This window comes from Trichechus manatus, unplaced genomic scaffold, assembly GCF_000243295.1.
Source record: "Trichechus manatus latirostris isolate Lorelei unplaced genomic scaffold, TriManLat1.0 scaffold00072, whole genome shotgun sequence".
Taxonomy (NCBI): Eukaryota; Metazoa; Chordata; class Mammalia; order Sirenia; family Trichechidae; genus Trichechus; species Trichechus manatus.
In genome coordinates, this window is record NW_004444008.1 from 2,412,853 (window position 1) to 2,431,653 (window position 18,801).

General features: G+C 43.7%; 1 protein-coding gene across 1 annotated transcript in view; it reads left to right on the forward strand.

Moving 5' to 3' along the window:
• The window catches only part of SEMA5A (semaphorin 5A), a 332,779-nt gene that overhangs the window by 263,012 nt on the left and 50,966 nt on the right, over nt 1–18,801 (forward strand). The window contains exon 14 of the mRNA XM_004380268.1: nt 3,356–3,503. Coding sequence (XP_004380325.1) covers nt 3,356–3,503 — 148 coding nt within the window. The remainder of the gene's footprint in view (nt 1–3,355; nt 3,504–18,801) is intronic.

Genomic DNA, 18,801 nt, shown 5'->3' on the forward strand with positions numbered 1-18,801 from the left:
ACAAAAATCCTCACAACTGGACCAATAAGCAACATCGTGATAAATGGAGAAAAGATTGAAGTTGTCAAGGATTTCATTTTACCTGGATCCACAATCAACATCCATGGAAGCAGCAGTCAGGAAATCAAATGACGCGTTGCATTGGGCAAATCTGCTGCAAAAGACCTCTTTAAAGTTTTGAAACGCAAAGATGTCACCTCGAAGACTAAGTTGTACCTGACCCAAGCCATGGTGTTTTCAGTTGCCTCATATGTATGCAAAAGCTGGACAATGAATAAGGAAGACCAAAGAAGAATTGAAGCCTTCGAATTGTGCTGTTGGCGAAGAAGAAGAAGACCCTCAAGGAGATGGATTGACACAGTGGCTGCAAAAATGGGCTCAAGCACAACAACGATTGTGGGCATGGCACAGGACCAGGCAGTGTTTCATTCCGTTGTACATAGGGTCACTCTGAGTCGGAACCAACTCGACGGCATGTAACAACAATAACAACAGTCTTTAAGGGAGCAGATTGCCAAGTCTTTCATACTGCAGAGATGCTGGTGGGTTTGAAATGCCAACCTTTTGGTTAGCAGCCGAACGCTTAACAATTGCACCACCAGGGCTCCTTTCCCATAGTTGAGGAGCCTAGAAGTCTGAATTCGGGACTCCAGCTCCAGGGGAAGGCTCTCGCTGTCAGTGCTGGGGGAAAGTTCTTGTCTCTTTTTAGCTTCTGTTCCTTGGAGATCTTCATGTGGCATTTATCTTCCATCCATTTGTGCTCCCTCTCTGTGCTTAATCTGCTCTGTGTGTATCTCAAAGGTGATTAGTTAAGACACACCTACCCTACCCTCATGCAGCCTCATTAACATAACAAAGAAAACCCACTCCCAAATGGGGTTACATCCACAAGTATTAAAAAAAAAGAAAAACAGAAACCATTGCCCTCAATTAGATTCTATCTCATAGTGACCCTATGACTTCACAGGTATAGGAGTTAGAATTTCCAGCACATATTTTTGAGGAACACAGTTCAATCCATAACATTCCACCCGTTGGCCCCCAAAATCCATGTCCTTCCGATACGCAAAACACATTCACCCCATTACATAATCTCAGAAAGTTCTAAATCAGCCCCGAGTCTAAAATCCCATCTTATGAATCATCTCCATCTAGTCTAGGTGAGCCTTCGGGGATATTCCATCCTGGGGCAAAACTCCTTTTCACCAGTGGAAAGTCCTCTGGTCGGGCTTGGGCTCATCAGTTCCTCCTGCTGGTGGCCTCACCTGTCTCTGGACTCAGCTGCTCCCTGAAACAAGAAGGCTGCTTCAGTCTCAGTGGGCTCTGGGCCACCAGCAAGATGACCCACCAACCCCCAGTGGAGGGGGGTCTTCACGATCTAACTCTGACGGGGCTGTTGTGTCCCTGGAGCTCTGTGGGACCTTCTAAAGTTCAGGCTCTTCCAGTCTGTTCCATAAAGACATCCTCCCACATCGTGTCACCTTCTATATGCTTTTCTCCTGAATCCTCTTTCTTGCTTCACTTTTCTCATTTCTTCCCGCCATCCTTTTCCAAAATGCCCCCTGACACTCCAGATGCCCTGCTGCATTGACGCCCTTCAGCTTGGCATCCTTTTACGTTGCGCCCTTGTGCCTGCTCCTGAAGCCTCTCCTTTCTCCAGGTTTTCCTGGGTTGATGGAAAAACAGATGACTCTTATCAGCGATTGTTGTCAGGAAACTCCACCCCACCTACGGCCATCGAGTGAATTGTGACTCAGAACAACCCTGTAGGACAGTAGAATTGCCCCATAGGATTTCCAAGGCTAGAGCCCTGGTGGTGCAGTGGTTAAGAGCTCAGCTGGTAAGCAAAAGGTCGGCAGTTCAAATTCACCAGCCACTCCTTGGAGACCCTATGGGACAGTTCTACTCTGTCCTATAGGGTCACTATGAGTCAGAATCAACTCAACAGCAATGGTTTTTTTAAATCTTTATGGAAGCAGACTGCCACATCTTTCCCCCATAGAGCAGCTGGTGGTTTCTAACAGCTGACTTTTCGCTTAACAGCCGAGCGCTTAACCACTGTGCCACCAGGGCTCCTTGTCAGGAAACTACACCCCCAGATTACTTGTACTGGTTTCGGGTACTGTTTGCCCTTATTTTCTCCTCCAGAAACGCATTTCCTCGGCTCATGTGAGGTGCAGTGTAATGGAACACTGTGTGGCCAGGTATGTTTTCTGTCCTGCAGCCCTGGCCTTGTGTCCGTCTCAGATTATGGATTCCTGGGCGACTGGAAAGAGCTCTTTGCAATTGTCCTCGTCTGTGCACTGAGAATTGAGCTTGGGTTGGTCATGATGGCATTAGAGGGACGGATTCGGCTCAGCAGCTGGACGCCTCTGCCTCTTCTTCCTGAACAAGGACGGCCTGAGACATGAGAAAAAGTCTTTCCTTCCCAAGTTAGTCCTTAGTAGAGAGACTGTTGGATCTAAATTGTTCCCTCAATCGGCAAAGGTGTCCCCCTAAATGTGACTTCTTTTCGGGTGAGCCCTCACCCGCTATGGGCTGCAGGCAGTAGAATACCAGGCTGTTTTCTCCTTGTTGTTATTGTTTTGTTTTCTCCCTCGTTTCATTTGTGTTATTAAATACTGAAAAGAAATTCCACTAATCATACGGCCAAGGAAACACTGGATATTTGGCTAAAAATTGGCAATCTGGGTTACCTGTGTAGAGGTACGAAAGTATGTTTAATCTCTAAGAAATAGGACTTATGTTTGTAAATGGGAAATTAGCTTTTTGCTTAACTTATGGTCTTTTAAATTAAGGTTTTTGACAGCATTCTAAGAGCCCGCCAATAAGAGTAACCACGCAATAACTGAAGCACTATAGAGCTAAGTGCTCCACGCTAAAATCATGCTGTAACTTTTCTTTAACTTATACTAAGGGAATTGCAGGACATATTTGATTCAAGGAAGAGAAATGAATTCCAAACAATGCCTTGCTGGGTGTGTATCTATAGCCCACTTGGTCTGTTAATGTACATGTTTACAAGACCCGTGCTCTGTAGGAATGTTTTTCTGTATGTTCTCATTTCCGGGTGTCTATTGAAGGGTTCTGTTTTATTTGTTTCTCCTTTATTGGCTGCACAGGAAGATCCATCCTGCATTGTGAGTTCCGCATTTTCCTCATTGCCTTCCATGCATCCCACTGTCCTTGTACACGCGCATGGCCAAAGCCACATCTGCCTCCTCTCCTGTGCCGCCACTCGGAACACAAAGCCCCCACATGGAGCATGACCATGTGTTCAGCATCTGTGAAACAGCGGAGTGGGAAGGCCGGTGGCCTCACGTTGCACTAAGCAGTTTCTGTTTCCTCATCACAGATACTGCAATGAACATTTGCTCTGCCCCCCACACGTGTTCTGGACAGGCTGGGGTCCTTGGGAACGGTGCACAGCCCAGTGTGGGGGTGGCATTCAAGCTCGCCGCAGGACTTGCGAGAATGGACCGGACTGCGCAGGCTGTAATGTGGTGAGTAGCTTCCTCCTCACTCCCCAGCACAGTGTGGAGCTGTGATTCCAGAGTGAGCACACACTAGGTGTTCTGCAACCAGTAAGTGCTCTGCACACACTAGGTGCTCTGCAAACACAGCACATGTACACACTGGATGCTCTACACCTACTAGGTGTTCTGCACACAGTAGGTGCTCTTAACACACTGGATATTCTGAAAACGTTAGATTCTCACACGAGGTGCTTTGCAAACAGTAAATGCTCTGTAAACACGGCATGCCAAGACACTGCATGCTGTGTTCATATTCGATGGTGTGAATCACGTGGGATTCTCTGCTCATGAATGTATAGAGGAGATACTAGATGGTCAGAGTAGCCTAGAGGCTTCTTGAATTAACTATTCACACATGGGGTGAAGTGCCCCAGGGGTTTCCCAGATCTGAATTCTGACATGTGCCAACAACTGCAGACTGCTTCACTCTAGTCCCTGTGTGTTATTTGGGAAACTGGAAGAAGGCCTCCATGCTGGGCCACGCTCAGAATGAACTGAGACTCTCAAGACTGAGAATCATGTGGAGCCCTCGTCAGAGTGAGTTGGTGACAATTCAGAGAGGAGAAAAGACAACATATGGCTTTGCTTTTCTTCCGCCGTAGCCAGTCATATTTCTTTTAACACTTTGACCCTCAGAAAAAAACTCAAACCCCTGCAAGCAGTTTTCAAAGGCCCGTGTCCTCTCCCTGTTCATCTCTGAGAATGTCTGGGAATGTCCAGCCGCTGGTCTTTCCCCACATGCCCCCCACTACAGTGCTGAGCACCACGGAGAGAGGGTGGCAGAGAGACACAGGTGAGTGTTTTGCGGGGGGAGCCCCCTTCCTCAGACCTCTCCAGTCAGTCTTTCATCCCAGGCTTGTGAGGCTGAGCACTGGGGATTTTTTGCTACTGTAAAGCCTTTTTCATGAGACACTGTCTTAGATTCTTAGTGCTGCTATAACGGAAATACCACAAGTGGGTGGTTTTAACAAACAGAAACTTATTTCCTCACAGTTCAGGAGGCTGGAAGTCTGAATTCAGGGTGTTGGCTCTGGGGGGAGGCTTTCTCTCGGCTCTGGGGGAAGGTCCTTGTCTTTTCAGCTTCTGTTCTTGGGTTCCTTGGTGTTCTTCGCGTGGTGTGGCATCTCCGTTCCCCCATCTCTGCTTGCTTCATCTGCCCTTTTATATCCCAAAAGACATTGACTTAAAACATGCGCTACACTGGTACCACATTATTAAGATAACAAAGACAACCCGTTCCTAAATGGGATTATAACCACAGGTGTAGGGGTTAAGATTGACAACACCTATTTCAGGAGGACACAGTTCGCTCCGTAACAGCTGCAAAAACCACACAGCCCAGCTCGCTTTGTGAAACACGGAGTCAGGAAGAGGAATATGAGGTGTTCCAGCAGATATTGCACCTGACCCGAGGAGGTGTTTGTTATTGGGATTTGCAATTAGATTTCTTGCCCTTCACACTGGCAAGGATATTGTGGTAGGTTCAGTACAACCTGTCACGGAAATCTTCCCGGGCAGTGTACGGTGCCGCAGTTACTGACTTTTCAGATGTCAAGCTTGGAATTAGTTTTGTAAGTGTGGAAGGTGAATCTGCAAACATCCACATGTTCTAGAAGAGCGGTTCAAACGTGATGACTCTGCGCCCTGCCACGTCTCTCTCCTCTGGGTCTGGGGGCTTGGCATCTGAGGTCAGGGATTTGCAGCCCTGTCTGATCATCTACTGGGAACCCACAGGGAGAAGCCGGATTGTGTTGATCTTACAGGACTAGGAGCTCAGAAAGCATTTCACATACGTTTCTGATTATAAATTAACTTCAGTAATTACATTCAAAAAACACTTTGATGAAAAAAAATCTTTTAGGGAAAGAGTACAGCCTATCTTTTGTGTAATCACGTGTGTGTGTGTGTGTGTGTGTGTGTGTGTGTGTGTGCGCGCCTACTACATGTTAACAAAGGTAGACATTGAAAGTGTCTCTAAAAATGTTAATGTATGTATTGACTTTTGCCCAAATTTACAGAATTATGGTTTATGAGCTAAATGTCATACCAGTTTTCAAATCCAGAAATATATCATGCAGGTCTTCAATGAGACTAATGAATTGTTTTTAGGGATTTTAGGATTTTTTTTTTCCCCCACCAAACCTAATCTATAGGCTGCCTACTTCCACAAAGGTGTTGTCCTGGCACACGGAAACCCAATCCCATTGCCGTCAAGTTGATTCCGACTCCTAGTGACCCTGTAGACAGAGTAGAACTGCCCCATAGAGTTTCCAAGGAGTGCCTGGTGGATTTGAACTGCTGACCTTTTGGTTAGCAGCTGTAGCTCTTAAGCACTGCGCCCCCAGGGTTTCCAGCCCAGGGACGCGATCCCTGTTTCTTCCTGGTGGGAGCCCTGTGTTTGTTTGCCTTCTCGTGTGGCTTTCCCGTTTATCCCCGTCTCTGTCTCTTAGAAGGCAGAAACACTGGCTTACGCCCGCTGAGACATGTCTGTAGGATGAGGGTGGGCCGGGGTCTTCGGGTGCTTACAAATACAGCATCTCTATCTTATTACTGGACCGCGGGGTGAAGCGGTCAAGGTCTTGTCTGCTAACCAAAATATTAGCAGTTTGAACCCTCTAGCCGCTCCTTGAAAACCCGGTGGGGCAGTTCTACTCTGTCCTATAGGGTTGCTCCGAGTTGGAGTCAACTCGATGGGAACTTTTTTCTCATATTACTAAGAAGCTCATTTTAAAACAATAGTTATTTACATAGAGTTAAGTGCTTGCTTTTCCTCTTCTAGCTGCAGTTTATAAGGCTTTGGCCACAGAGTGTGTCTCTTTCAGAAGGCAGTTTTTATCAAAACACTAGCTGTAAGCATAGATAATTTATTGATTTGGGAGCCATGAATTCGATTATCTGCTTGCCAGTTTCTAGCTGGGTGGCAGGTCCAGTGATGTTTCCGAGACTCAGCCTCCGTTTCTGGGATGGGGGTACGATCCCCCCATCTGCCTGTGTAAGCATCATCTGCAGAGATGCCTGTGCAGTTCCGGCGGGAGGCCCACGCCCTGGGTCCTCACTGAGTTCTCCTTCCCACTGTCTTTTCTTTAACTGTTATCCACAGCCTTCAGCTGCTTGTCTGTACTCAAGCTTCTTAACTGGGATAGTGAGCAAATGCCCGGTTCTTCTTCATATAGTCCAGCTTCTCCGATTATTTGCTCAGGATACAGATTGAGTAAGTATGGTGAAAGGATACAACCCTGACATACACCTTTCCTGACTTTAAACCACAAAGTATCCTCTTGTTCTGTTCGAACGACTACCTCTTGGTCTATGTACGGGTTCCACATGAGCACAATTAAGTGTTGTGGAATTCCCATTCTTCAGAATTGTCATCGTTAAGGTTGTGTGTCAACTTGACTAGGCCATGATTCTCAGTATGATGTAGTTTGGGAGTCATATAATGATGTAATCACCTCCGTGATGGGATCTGCTACGAATAGCCAGTCAGTTGAAAGGAAGTGTTCTTGGGACTTGAGCTAGCAGCTTACTTGCCAATTTCGGGATTTATCAACCTCCACAGTCTGTGAGCCAGCAGCATGCTAGCTTACCTGCCAATCTTCGGATTTGTCGGCCTCCAAAGCCTGTGAGCCAGAGGCCTATTTTCTGACCTGCCGATCTTGGGTTCTCCAGCTCCTGCAGCTATGTGAGTCAGGAGAAGCCTCCAACCTGACCCATGGACTTGGGACTTTACAGCCTCTACAACCACGTGAGCCATTTCCTTGACATAAATCTCTCTCTCACTATGTCTGTATGTACGTATGTATATATGTATATTTATGGAGCCCTGGTGGTGCAGTGGTTAAGAGCTATGGCTGCTAACCAAAAGGTCAGCAGTTTGGACCCACCAGCCGCTCCTTGGAAACCCTGTTGGGGCAGTTCTACTCTGTCCTATAGGGTCGCTGTGAGTCGGAATCAACTCGACGGCAACGGGATTGGTTTGGTTTCTGTATATTTATAGACACTTTACTGGTTTTGCTTCTGTAGAGAAGCCAGCCTAAGACATCAGTGTTATCCGTAATTTGTTATGATCCACACAGTGGAATGCCTTTGCATAGTCAGTTGAAGAAAAAAATGACAACAAGAAACAGGTAGACAGGCTTGTTAAAAATGGGCCCCCTGAGCCAATGGCGCTGATACTGACTAATGTCGGGACCCCTCTATGGAAGATGCACCTCGCATAACATTTGTTGTTGTTGTGGGTTGTCACTGAGTCACCTTGCCCTCATGACGGCCCCACGGACAACAGAACAAAATGCTGGCCAGTCCTGCACCATCTTCACAGTTTTTGGAATTGTTGAGTCCATTGCTGCGGCCACTGTGTATTTGAGTGCCTTCCAACCTAGAGGCTCCTCTTCCAGCACTGTCAGACAATGTTCTGTTGTGATCCATAGGGTTTTCATTGGCTGACTTTCAGAATTAGATCACCAGGCTTTTCTTCCTACTCTGTCTTCATCTGGAAGCTCTGTTGAAACCTGTCCACCACGCGTGACCCTGCTGGTACTTGAAATACTGGTGGCATAGCTTCCAGCACCACAGCAACACACAAGCCACCACAGCATGAAAATCTGGGTGGCAGCAAATAGCATTTCACATCTGATATCACGAGGCATGTTCTTCCTTCACGATACTGTTCAATTGTTGCAGTGTAGCTGATGGAGCCAATCTAAGGATTGTCATCTGATTGGTTACCGTGGAAGCTAAACAAGGGCTGTTGACCCTCCTCAAGGAGGCCACAGTGGGCACGCACCGTCACGCTGTGGTTTAGATGCATTCACTCACATTCCCAAGTATCCCTCTCTCAGGGGAACGATTAATAGTCGGTCCGCTAGGTGAAACTTGATGTCGCATCTTCATTAAGCGTGGGATGCAAAATTGGCTCTCTGTTGTTAGGAAATATCTCAGTGAAGAGCTTGGAGATACGAAAGATTGTCGAGTAAAAATCTCACATTTTGTTAAAAGAGGGTTGAGCGTTTTGAAAAAGTTGATATCAGGACGCATAATCAGGTAGCATAGAGCTTGGCCAAAAAAATGTAAGTTTCCTGAAATATAGCACCGGAATTTCTGCAGTCAAGTATAAAAATGATGCATGACACAGATGGGGAGAAAAGAAAAATGATGGATTATAAGAATTAATCCATCAAAAGTCTGCCTCCAGGACATATAAATAATCATCTACAGTCTCTGAGATTGCAATTGCTGGTGTAAATCTGGAGTATTTCACAAAAATGTTTTATTTATACTATTGAAAGAAGTCATACAGACTTCTGCTTTACACAAATTAAAATACAGTGATTGCAAAGTTAATTGATAGGAGAAGCTTTCCTGCATTGAAGTTTTCTGCTATGAAAGTGACAAGTGACACACACACACATTTTCTTTATACTTAAACAGTAAGTCCCATGACAGATTCTCCAACACCTGACATTCAAATACCTAAAAATGTCCTTACAGAAACACAATACCGGTAGTCCCAGCCATAACACCTTTCACTAAATGGCCGTAAGTTAAAAATTCCCCTATAGAACAAACAGATTCTTTTGTAGGCATAACACGTATTTAACTGAAGGAACCCAAGTCTCTGTTTTAAAAGATGCCAGGCATTTAACTGCTAAATAATGAGTAAATAAGATCTGGCTTTTTAAATGTAAAGCCTTAATAGATGTTACTTCTAAAAATTTAGGACTCTTCTTTTCCATACGCACCTCCCGGCAGACCTCCATCTTTTAGATTCCTCCATGTTGGAACGCGTATCAGGCCTTCATTTCTCTTTACGGCTGAGCACTATTCCATTGTATGGATGGACCACATTGTGTTTATCCATTCATTTGTTGATGGACACTTGGGTGCCTCCACCTTTAGGCCACTGTGAATAGTGCTACAGTGAACATGTGTCTATTTGTGGTGCTGGTTTCGGGTCTCGGGTATAGACTTAGGAGTGGAATTGCTGGGTCATATAGTAGTTCTATGGTTACCTGTTTGAGGAACTGCCAGACTGTTTCCACAGTGGCTGTACCATTTTGCATCCCCACCAGCAGTGGGTAAGGATACCAATTTCTCATATCCTCACCAACATTTCTTATCTTCCCCATTTTTTTTCCTTAACCGTCCTAGTGAGAGTGAAGGTGTCTCACTGTGGTTTTGGTTTGCCTCTCCCTACGGGCTAAAGATGCTGAGCATCTTTTCATGTGCTTCTTGACCATTTGAATATCCTCTTTTGAAATGTCTGTTCAAGCCCTTGCCCTTTTTTGGGTTGTCTTTTTGTTGATAAGTTGTATTAGTTTTCTATATATATTGGATGTTAGAACCTTGTTGGATATATGGTTCTTGAAGTTTTTCTCCCAATCTGTAGGTTGTATCTTCACTTTTTTGGTAAAGTCCTTTGATGAACGAAAAAAAATAATAATAATAATTTTTATGAGGTCACATTTATCTATTTTATCTTTTGCTGCTCTTGCTTTTGTTATCATATCTGATAGTCCATCATTAAAAACTAGGCCCCGCTGCCACAGCCTATGTTTTCTTCAAAGACTTTTATGATTTTAGTTTTTACATTTAGGTCCTTGATCCACTTTGAATTGTTTTTTATGTATGGTGTGCGGCATGGGACCTGATTCATTCTTCTACATGTGGAAATCCAATTTTCCCAGCACGACTTTCTCATCCTTCCCAATGGATGGAGTTAGCACTTGTCTTAGTTATTTAGTGCTAAAAAAAATACAAAAAGAAAACAGTTGCCGTTGAGTTGATTCCAACTCATAATGACTCTGTAAGACAGAGTAGAACTGCCCTATAGGGTTTCCAAGGAGCAGCTGGTGGATTTGAACTGCCAACCGTTTGGTTAGCAGCCATAGCTTTTAACCACTGTGCCACCAGGATTCCTTTCTAGTGCTGCTATAACAGAAATACCATAAGTGGATGGCTTTAAGAAACAGAAATTTATTCTCTCACAGTTTAGAAGTCTAGAAGTCCAAATTCAGGGTGCCACCTTAGAGGAAGGCTTTCTCTCTCTGTCGGCTCTAGGGGAAAGTCCTTGTCATCATTCTCCTGGTCTAGAAGCTTCTCAGTGCAGGAACCCCAGATCCAAAGGATGCACTCTGCTCCTGGCTCTTCTTTCTTGGTGGTAATGTGGTCCCTCTCCTCTCTGCTAGCTTCTCTCTTTTATATCTCAAAAGAGATTGATTCAAGATACAACATAATCGTATAGATTGTGCCTGCCTCATTAACATAACTACCTTTAATACTGCCTCATTAACATCGTAGAGGTAAGGACTTACAACACATAGGATGAGTACATCAGATCAAAAAATGGAGGACAGCCACACAATACTGGGAATCGTAGCTAGCCAAGTTGACACACATTTTGGGGGGACACAATTTAATCCATAACATCATCCTTGCTACAAATCAGTTGACCACTGCTGTTGTTGTTTTTGTTAGATGCCGTCAAGTCAGTTCCGACTCACAGCAACCCTATGTACAACAGAACAAAACACTGCCCGGTCCTGTGCCATCCTCACAATCATTGTTATACTTGAACCCATTGTTGCAGCCACTGTTTCAGTCCATCTTGTTGATGGTCTTCCTCTTTTTCACTGGGCCTTTACTTTCCCAAGTATGATGTCCTTCTCTAGGGACTGATCTCTCCTGATAACATGTCCAAAGGATGTGAGATGTAGTCTTGCCATCCTTGCTTCCAAGGAACATTCTGGTTGTACTTCTTCCAACACAGATTTGTTCCTTCTTTTGGCAGGCCATGGTATAGTCAGCATTCTTTGCCAACACCACAATCCGAAGGCATCGATTCTTCTTCGGTCTTCCTTATTCATTGTACAGCTTTCCCAAGCATATGAGGCGATTGAAAACACCATGGCCTGGTGTGGGTTTATTTCGGGACTCTCAATTCTATTCTGTTGGTCTCTGTGTCCGTTGGTATATCAGTACCAGACTCTTTTGATTACTGTAGCTGTATAGTATGTTTTGAAGTCAGGAAGTGTAAGTCCTACTTTGTTCTTCAAAATTGCTTTAGCTATTCAGGACTTCTTGCCCTTCCATATAAAATTAATTATTGGTTTTTCCATTTCTATAAAAGAGGTTGCTGAAATTTTGATCAGGATTGCATTTAATCTATAGATCACTTTGGTTAGTATAGACATCTAAACTATATTGAGTCTCTCAGTCCATGAACAAAGGGTGTCTATTTACTCAAGTCTTCTTTAGTCTCTTTCAGCAGTATTTTGTGACCTTCATTGTAAAAACCTTTCACATGCCAGGTTAAATTTATTGCTAGGTATTTTATTATTTTACATGCTATTGTAAATGGAATTGTTTTCTTAATTTCCTTCTCGGATTTCTCATTGCTGGTGTATAGAAATCCAACTGATTTTTGTGTGTTGACCTTGTACCTTTCAACTTTGTTAACTTCCTCTATTAGCTCTAGAAGCTTTTTAGTGGGATTAGTGGATTCTTTGGGATTTTCTATGTATGGGATCATGTCATCTGCAAATAGCAATAATTTTGCTTCTTTCTTTCCAATTTGGGTGCCTTTTATGTCTTTTTCTTGCCTTATTGCTCTAGGTAGGGCCTCCAATACAGTATTGAATAGGAGTGGTGAGAGCAGGCTTCCTTGACTTGTTCTTGATTTTAAGGGGCAAGCTCTCAATCTTTCTCCATTAAGTATAATGTTGGCTGTTGGTTTTTTATAGAGGCCCTTAATCATACTGAGGGGCTTAGCATCTATTCCTATCTTGTTGAGTGCTTTTATTAAGAAAGGGTGTTGAATTTTATCAAATGCTTCTTCTGTGTCAATTGAAATGATCATGTGGTTCTTTTTCTTAGTTCGATTGAGGTAATATATTACATTAATTGATTTTCTAATGTTGAACCATCCTTGAATTCCTGGAATAAATCCGACTTAGTCATGGTGTATGTAATCTATTAGTGTCACACCTCGTCTGCATTCACGAGGAGGGAAGAGAATCAGGATCAGCCCAAAGCTGATTCCTATAAGGTGGAGGTCAGACATACCTCCTCTCTCCAACCTTTTTATCTTTTCTGACACCAGCCATCCTTCCCTCGGCACTCTCTACTTCCGTGCTAGGTTCGATAATTCATTGCAGTGGCCACACAGAACTCACAGACCATACTCAAAATATGTGGCATATTAGGGAAGTAACAGGCTACAACCTGGGATCAGGATCAACTTGGAAGTAACAGTATACAACTCAGTCAGGACAGCTTCAAACCAAGACAGTCCTGAGCTTCTTCTCAGCCTCTGCCCTGCTTGGGCAAGTGTTACAGCTCTTTTGGGTCCACTGACAAGTGCCTGGATGCACCACACTCTGCCAGCAACCCTCCTGTCTGAAAGGCGTTCAACTTTCTCATGCTCTGTGGGTCAGCAAGCCCGCTGCAGCCACCTCACACCAGTCTGCTCGTTCCCACTGCTCATACTGCTGCCACCATTTCTTTGCTGCTGGGCTCTACTGTGGTTGCCACTTCTTCTCTTTGTCTTATGCCATCTCACGCTGTCTCTCACCATCTTCAGTGTTACAACTCTCTCTCTCCTATGTCTAAGAGGTTCTCAGCTCAGAGACCCCAGGTCCAAAGATAAGCTCTGCTCCAGGCTCTTATTGATGGTAGTGAGGTCCCCCTCAACCTCCGTGGGATTGGTTCCTATGTAAGCCTACTTGTCTTAGTCATCTAGTGCTGCTACAACAGAAATACCACAAGTGGATAGCTTCAACAAAGAGAAATTTATTCTCTCACGGTCTAGTAGGTTACAAGTCCAAATTCAAGGCGTCAGCTCCAGGGGAAGGCTTTCTCTCTCTGTCGGCCTTCTCATCAATGTTCCCCCAGACTAGGAGCTTCTCCGCATGGGGACCCTGGATCCAAAGGACATGCTCTGCTCCTGGCACCGCTTTCTTGGTGGTATGAGGTCCCCCACTCTCCGCTTACTTCCCTTTCCTTTTATCTCTTATAAGAGATAAAAGGTGGTGCAGGCCATACCCCAGGGAAACTCCCTTTACATTGGATCAGGGATGTGACCTGAGTAAGGGTAGTATTACAATTCTACTCTAATCCTCTTTAATGTAAAATTACAATCACAAAATGGAGAACAACCACACAACCCTGGGAATCATGGCGAGCCAAATTGATACATACATTTTTGGGGGGACACAGTTCAATCCATGACACTACTGCTTGTCAATTTCAAGACATGGTCCTCCCACCAGGACCACAAACTCTGTAGACCAATCCCCTCTGTAGACCACAATTAACTTAAATACTAATCAACCAATTCCTAAAAGGTCACTTAATACTACTGGGTGTTTTTACACAGTCTATTTACATTGTAGACTAAACAATCCCTATGCAATATTGTGTCCTAGCAAATCATATTGACAGAACTACAAACCAGGGCAGAAAGCCCACATATATAATAAACCATTGCACTGCATGTATGACTCTTTTCATATGTGTTGGATTCCATTTACTAGTATTTTCTTGTGAATTTTTTCATCTATATTCATAAGAAATTTTAACTTCTAGTTTTCTTTTCTTGTGGTGTCTTTGGCAGTGGTATCATGGTAATGCTGGCTTCAAAGAAAGAGTTAAGAAATATTTCTTTTTTCTCTACCCTTTGGAAGAATTTGAACAGGATTGGTGTTGGTTTTTCTCTAAATGGTAGGCAGAATTCCCCAGTGAAGCCATCTGGTCCAGGACTTTCTGTTGTTGTTGGGAGGTTTTAGAACACTGACTCAATCTCTTCACTTGTTATGGGTTTGCTGAGATTTTCTATTTCTTCAGGAGTCAGTTTAGGCAGGTTGTGTGCTTCTAAGAATTTGTCCATTTCATATAAGTTACCAAGTTTGTTGGTGTATTGTTGTTGTCAGGTGCTGTCGAGTTGGTTCTGACTCATAGCGACACTATGCACAACAGAACAAAATACTGCCCGGTTCTGCACCATCCTCATAATTGTTGCTATGTTTGAGCCCATTGTTGCAGCCACTGTGTCAGTCCATCTCATTGACAGTCTGCCTCTTTCGCTGACCCTCTGCCTTACCAAGTATGATTTCCTTCTCCAGGGACTGATCCCTCCTGATAACATATCCCACGTATGTGAAACGAAGTCTTACCATCCTTGCTTCTAAGTAGCACTCTGTATTTCTTCCAAAACAGACTTGTTCGTTCTGCTGGCAGTCCATACAGGAAAAAAAAAAAAAAAAAAAAAAAACCCTGTTGCCTTTGAGTCAATTCTGACTCATAGCAACTGTATAGGACAGAGTATAACTGCCCCATAGGGTTTCCAAGGAGCAGCTGGTGGATTCAAACTACTGACCTTTTGGTTAGCAGCTGAGCTTTTAACCACCATGCCACCAGGAGTCCATGGTATATTCAGTATTCTTTACCAATACCATAATGCAAAAGCATCAATTCTTCTTAGGTCTTCCTTATTCATTGCCCAGCTTTCACATGCATATGAGGCAATTAAAATAACATGGTTTGGGTCAGGCACACCTTAGTCCTCAAAGTAGTATCTTTGCTTTTGGACACTTCAAAGAGGTCTTTTGGAGCAGATTTGTCCTATTCAATACGTCGTTTGATGTCTTGACTGCTGCATTTATTGTTGGCGTACAGTGGTTCACAGTATTCTAATCCTTTCTATTTCTACCGGATCGTTCCTTGTTTGGGTTATTTGCATCTTTTCTCTTTTTTTCTTTGTCAGTCTAGTGAAAGGTCTGTCAATTTTATTCATTTCACAGAACCAGCTTCTGGTTTTGTTGAGTCTCTCTGTTGATTTTCTGTTCTCGACTTCATTTATCTCTGCTCTGGTCTTTGTTGTTTCCTTTTTTCTGGTAGCTTTAGGATTGGTTTGTTCTTCTTTTTAATTCCTCAGGTTGGAGAGTTAACGTATTGATTTGCTATCTTTCCTCTTTTTTCATGCAGGCATTGATTGCTGTAAATTTCCCTCTGAGGACTGCCTTCACTGCATCCCATAAGTTTTGGTATCTGTGCTTTCGTTTTCATTGGACCCTAAGTATTTCCTGGTTTCTCTTTTGATTTTTTCCTTGACCCACTAGCTGTTTAATGGTGTGTTATTTAGTTTCCATGTATTTGTGTATTTTCCAGCTTTCTTTATGTTACTAATTTCTAATTTCTCTCCACGGTGGTCATAAAAATACTTTATATAATTTCAATCTTTTTTAAATTTGTTGAGGCTTGCTTTATAGACTTCAGTATTGCATTGGGAAAATCTGCTGCAAAAGACCTCTTTAAAGTGTTGAAAAGCAAAGATGTCACTTTGAGGACTAAGGTGTGCCTGAATCAAGCCATGATATTTTCAGTTGCCTCATCAAGCTGGACAACAAATAAGGAGACCAAAGAAATATCAACACATTTCAATTATGATGTTGGACTGCCAGAAGAATGAACAAGCCTGTCTTGGAACAGGTACAGCCAGAATGCTCCTTGGAAGCGAGGATGGCGAGACTTCATCTCACATATTTGGACATGTTATCAGGAGGGATCAGTCCCTGGAGAAGGACATCATGCTTGGTAAAGTAGAGGGTTAGCAAAAAAGAGGAAGACCCTCCACGAGATAAATTGACACAGGGGCTACAACAATGGGCTCCAGCATAACAAGGATCGTGAAGATGGCTCAGGACTGGGCAGTGTTTTGTTCTGTTGTGCATGGGGTCTCTGTGAGCCGGAACTGACTGGATGGCACCTAACAACAACAATTTTGTCATAGCCCTACAGAGAGTTTTGGGCTAATCATGGATTATCCAGAGAACACTCAATGGCCCATTTTGTGGATTTAATGTCCCCTCCAATTTGAGCGCCAATGTTTCATCTGTTTCTGTAGTGCGCCTTGTATGCCTCTGGTTGCACCAGGTACTTGCCACTGCAGTTAAAAGGGAATGTTCTCCTGGAGTAATAGTGCTGGTTCACACATTTTTAAAGCGAGTACGTCACCTGGCCAGGCTAATTTTTCAGTGGTGCGCTCTAAGTGATGTTGTCGTCCTCACATGGAGCTGTGGACTTCATGTCTTGGGGTGCAGTTTGTGGTGCCAACCATGAGCACACATATTTGCATCTTTGGGTGGATTCAGCCTCCCTCTACTTTTTTAAAATCATAGTTCCACCTGGCACACTGCTCCAGGCTGTGGCCATGGTTCCAGAAGGATTTTCCATGCCTTGTAGCAGCTGGGCTGTGACTGAGTGAGAATAGCCTTCTCCCCACCCTGCCGTCCCCATCCGAGACCCACAGCTAACCTGAGTATTAACTCTTCTCCGCTAAGTGTGGACAAGGCTTGTAGGAACGACATTGTAGAGGCCAACATATTGCCTCATTTCTAAAACCCTCTCTAAAAATTAAATAAATAGACAAAAAAACAAACTGGGTGTTATAGATTGAATTGTGTCCGCCTAAAATATGTATTGAAATCCTAACCCCATACTTGTAAATGTGACCCTGTTTAGAAATTCAATTTTCTTTTGTTATTTTAATGAGGTCGTATGTGAGTAGGGTGGGTCCTAATCCTAATCACCTCTGGGTTATAAAAAGTGCAGAACAGACGCATACACACACACAGGTGTAAGACGGACGACGGAGACAGTTGCAGCTAGAGGGCCAGGAACGCCAAAGATTGGCAGCTGCTGGAAGCTGAATAGAAAAAGGAGGACCTTCCTCTAGAGCCACTGCCCTGAATTTGGACTTCTAGCCTCCTGAACTGTGAGAAAATAAATGTCTGATCTTTAAAGCTACCCACTTGTGGTGTTTCTCTTCTGGCAGCCCCAGGAGACTACTTCGCTGGAAGACGTCACTCTAACCGACTGCTTTTGTCATCTATTTAATTGATTTTGCTGATTGGGGTGTGGTCTTCATTTGGTTTGCTCAGGTTTGCAAAACCTGTACACATTACCGTCTGCGTAGATGTTTGTCTGAGCTCACGCTTCTGTAGCTAGAATCTGAGCACCTTGGTTTGTTATCCATTTTCACTCCAATGTTTAATTAATGGAGCACTGGCGGCATAGCCATCAGGAGCTCAGTTGCTAAGCAAAAGATCGGCAGTTCGAATCCACCAGGGGCTCCTTGGAATCCCTATGGGGCAGGTTTACTCTGTACTATAGGGTAGCTATGAGTCGGCATTGACTCAACAGCACCTAACATCAACAACAACATTTAATTAATAAGCATTAAACATCCACCCTGAGATGGGACCTGGGGACGCTAGGGTGAATGAGAGAAGCAGGGTCCTTGCTAACAACTTAAGAAAGAGTCTTCACTTGTGAAGCTTAAAGCAGAACGCTCCCTGTGCCTGTTCCTTCCTTAGCTTCTCTGTCTGTGCTGTTGTTGACAATGTACCTTTAATGCTGCTGTCCATGTTAGCTGCCACAAAGTTGACTCCAACTCATGGTAACCACTGGTATAACAGAACGAAACACTGCCCCGTCCTGCACCATCCTCACAATTGTTGGTATGTTTGAGCCCGTTGTTGCAGCCACCATGTCAATCCAGCTCATGGAGGGTTTCCTTTTATACCTTTAATGTTAATATTAAAATTACTACCTTAATGTTGTTATTGGTTGCTGCCAAGTCAATTCCAACTCATGACAACCCCGTATGTCAGAGTAGAACGGTGGGCCATAGGTTTTCAAGGCTGTGATCTTTCAGAAGCAGATCGCCAGGCCTTTCTTCCAAGACGTTCCTGGGTGGGTTTAAACTGCCAGCCTTCTGCTTGGTTGTCAGATGCTTAACTGCTTGTACCACTTTCAATACTGATTTTCAGTTAACAAAGACGGGAAGTGTTGTCGGGAGAGTTTGCAAGTATACAGAGTCAGCTAGAGGATGTCAAAATAAGTTTTGATCACAGTATAATTGTTGTCTGGTTTAGCTCTTGACAGGCATTCATTCTTCTGGAGAAGTAACGTAAATGTTTAATTATATCAACAATCTCTTTTAATTTGTGTTTTGCTTAAGATTTGCAGTTCCCATTTTTTAAAATTATTTCTCTGTGTAAGTTCCCATGGTATTATTGAGCATGTATAATTTCTGGTGTTAAAACAATTCACATACATAATAATTTTTAAAGGAACTTGTAATTAGCTAAAGAAGGAAGAACAGATGTTGGAACATGAAAAAAATAGTTTTAAAACAGTGAATATTTTTCATAGATGCTCCGATTTCTCTCTTCCCACGTACTGTCCCTTTAACCAGTTGCCATCG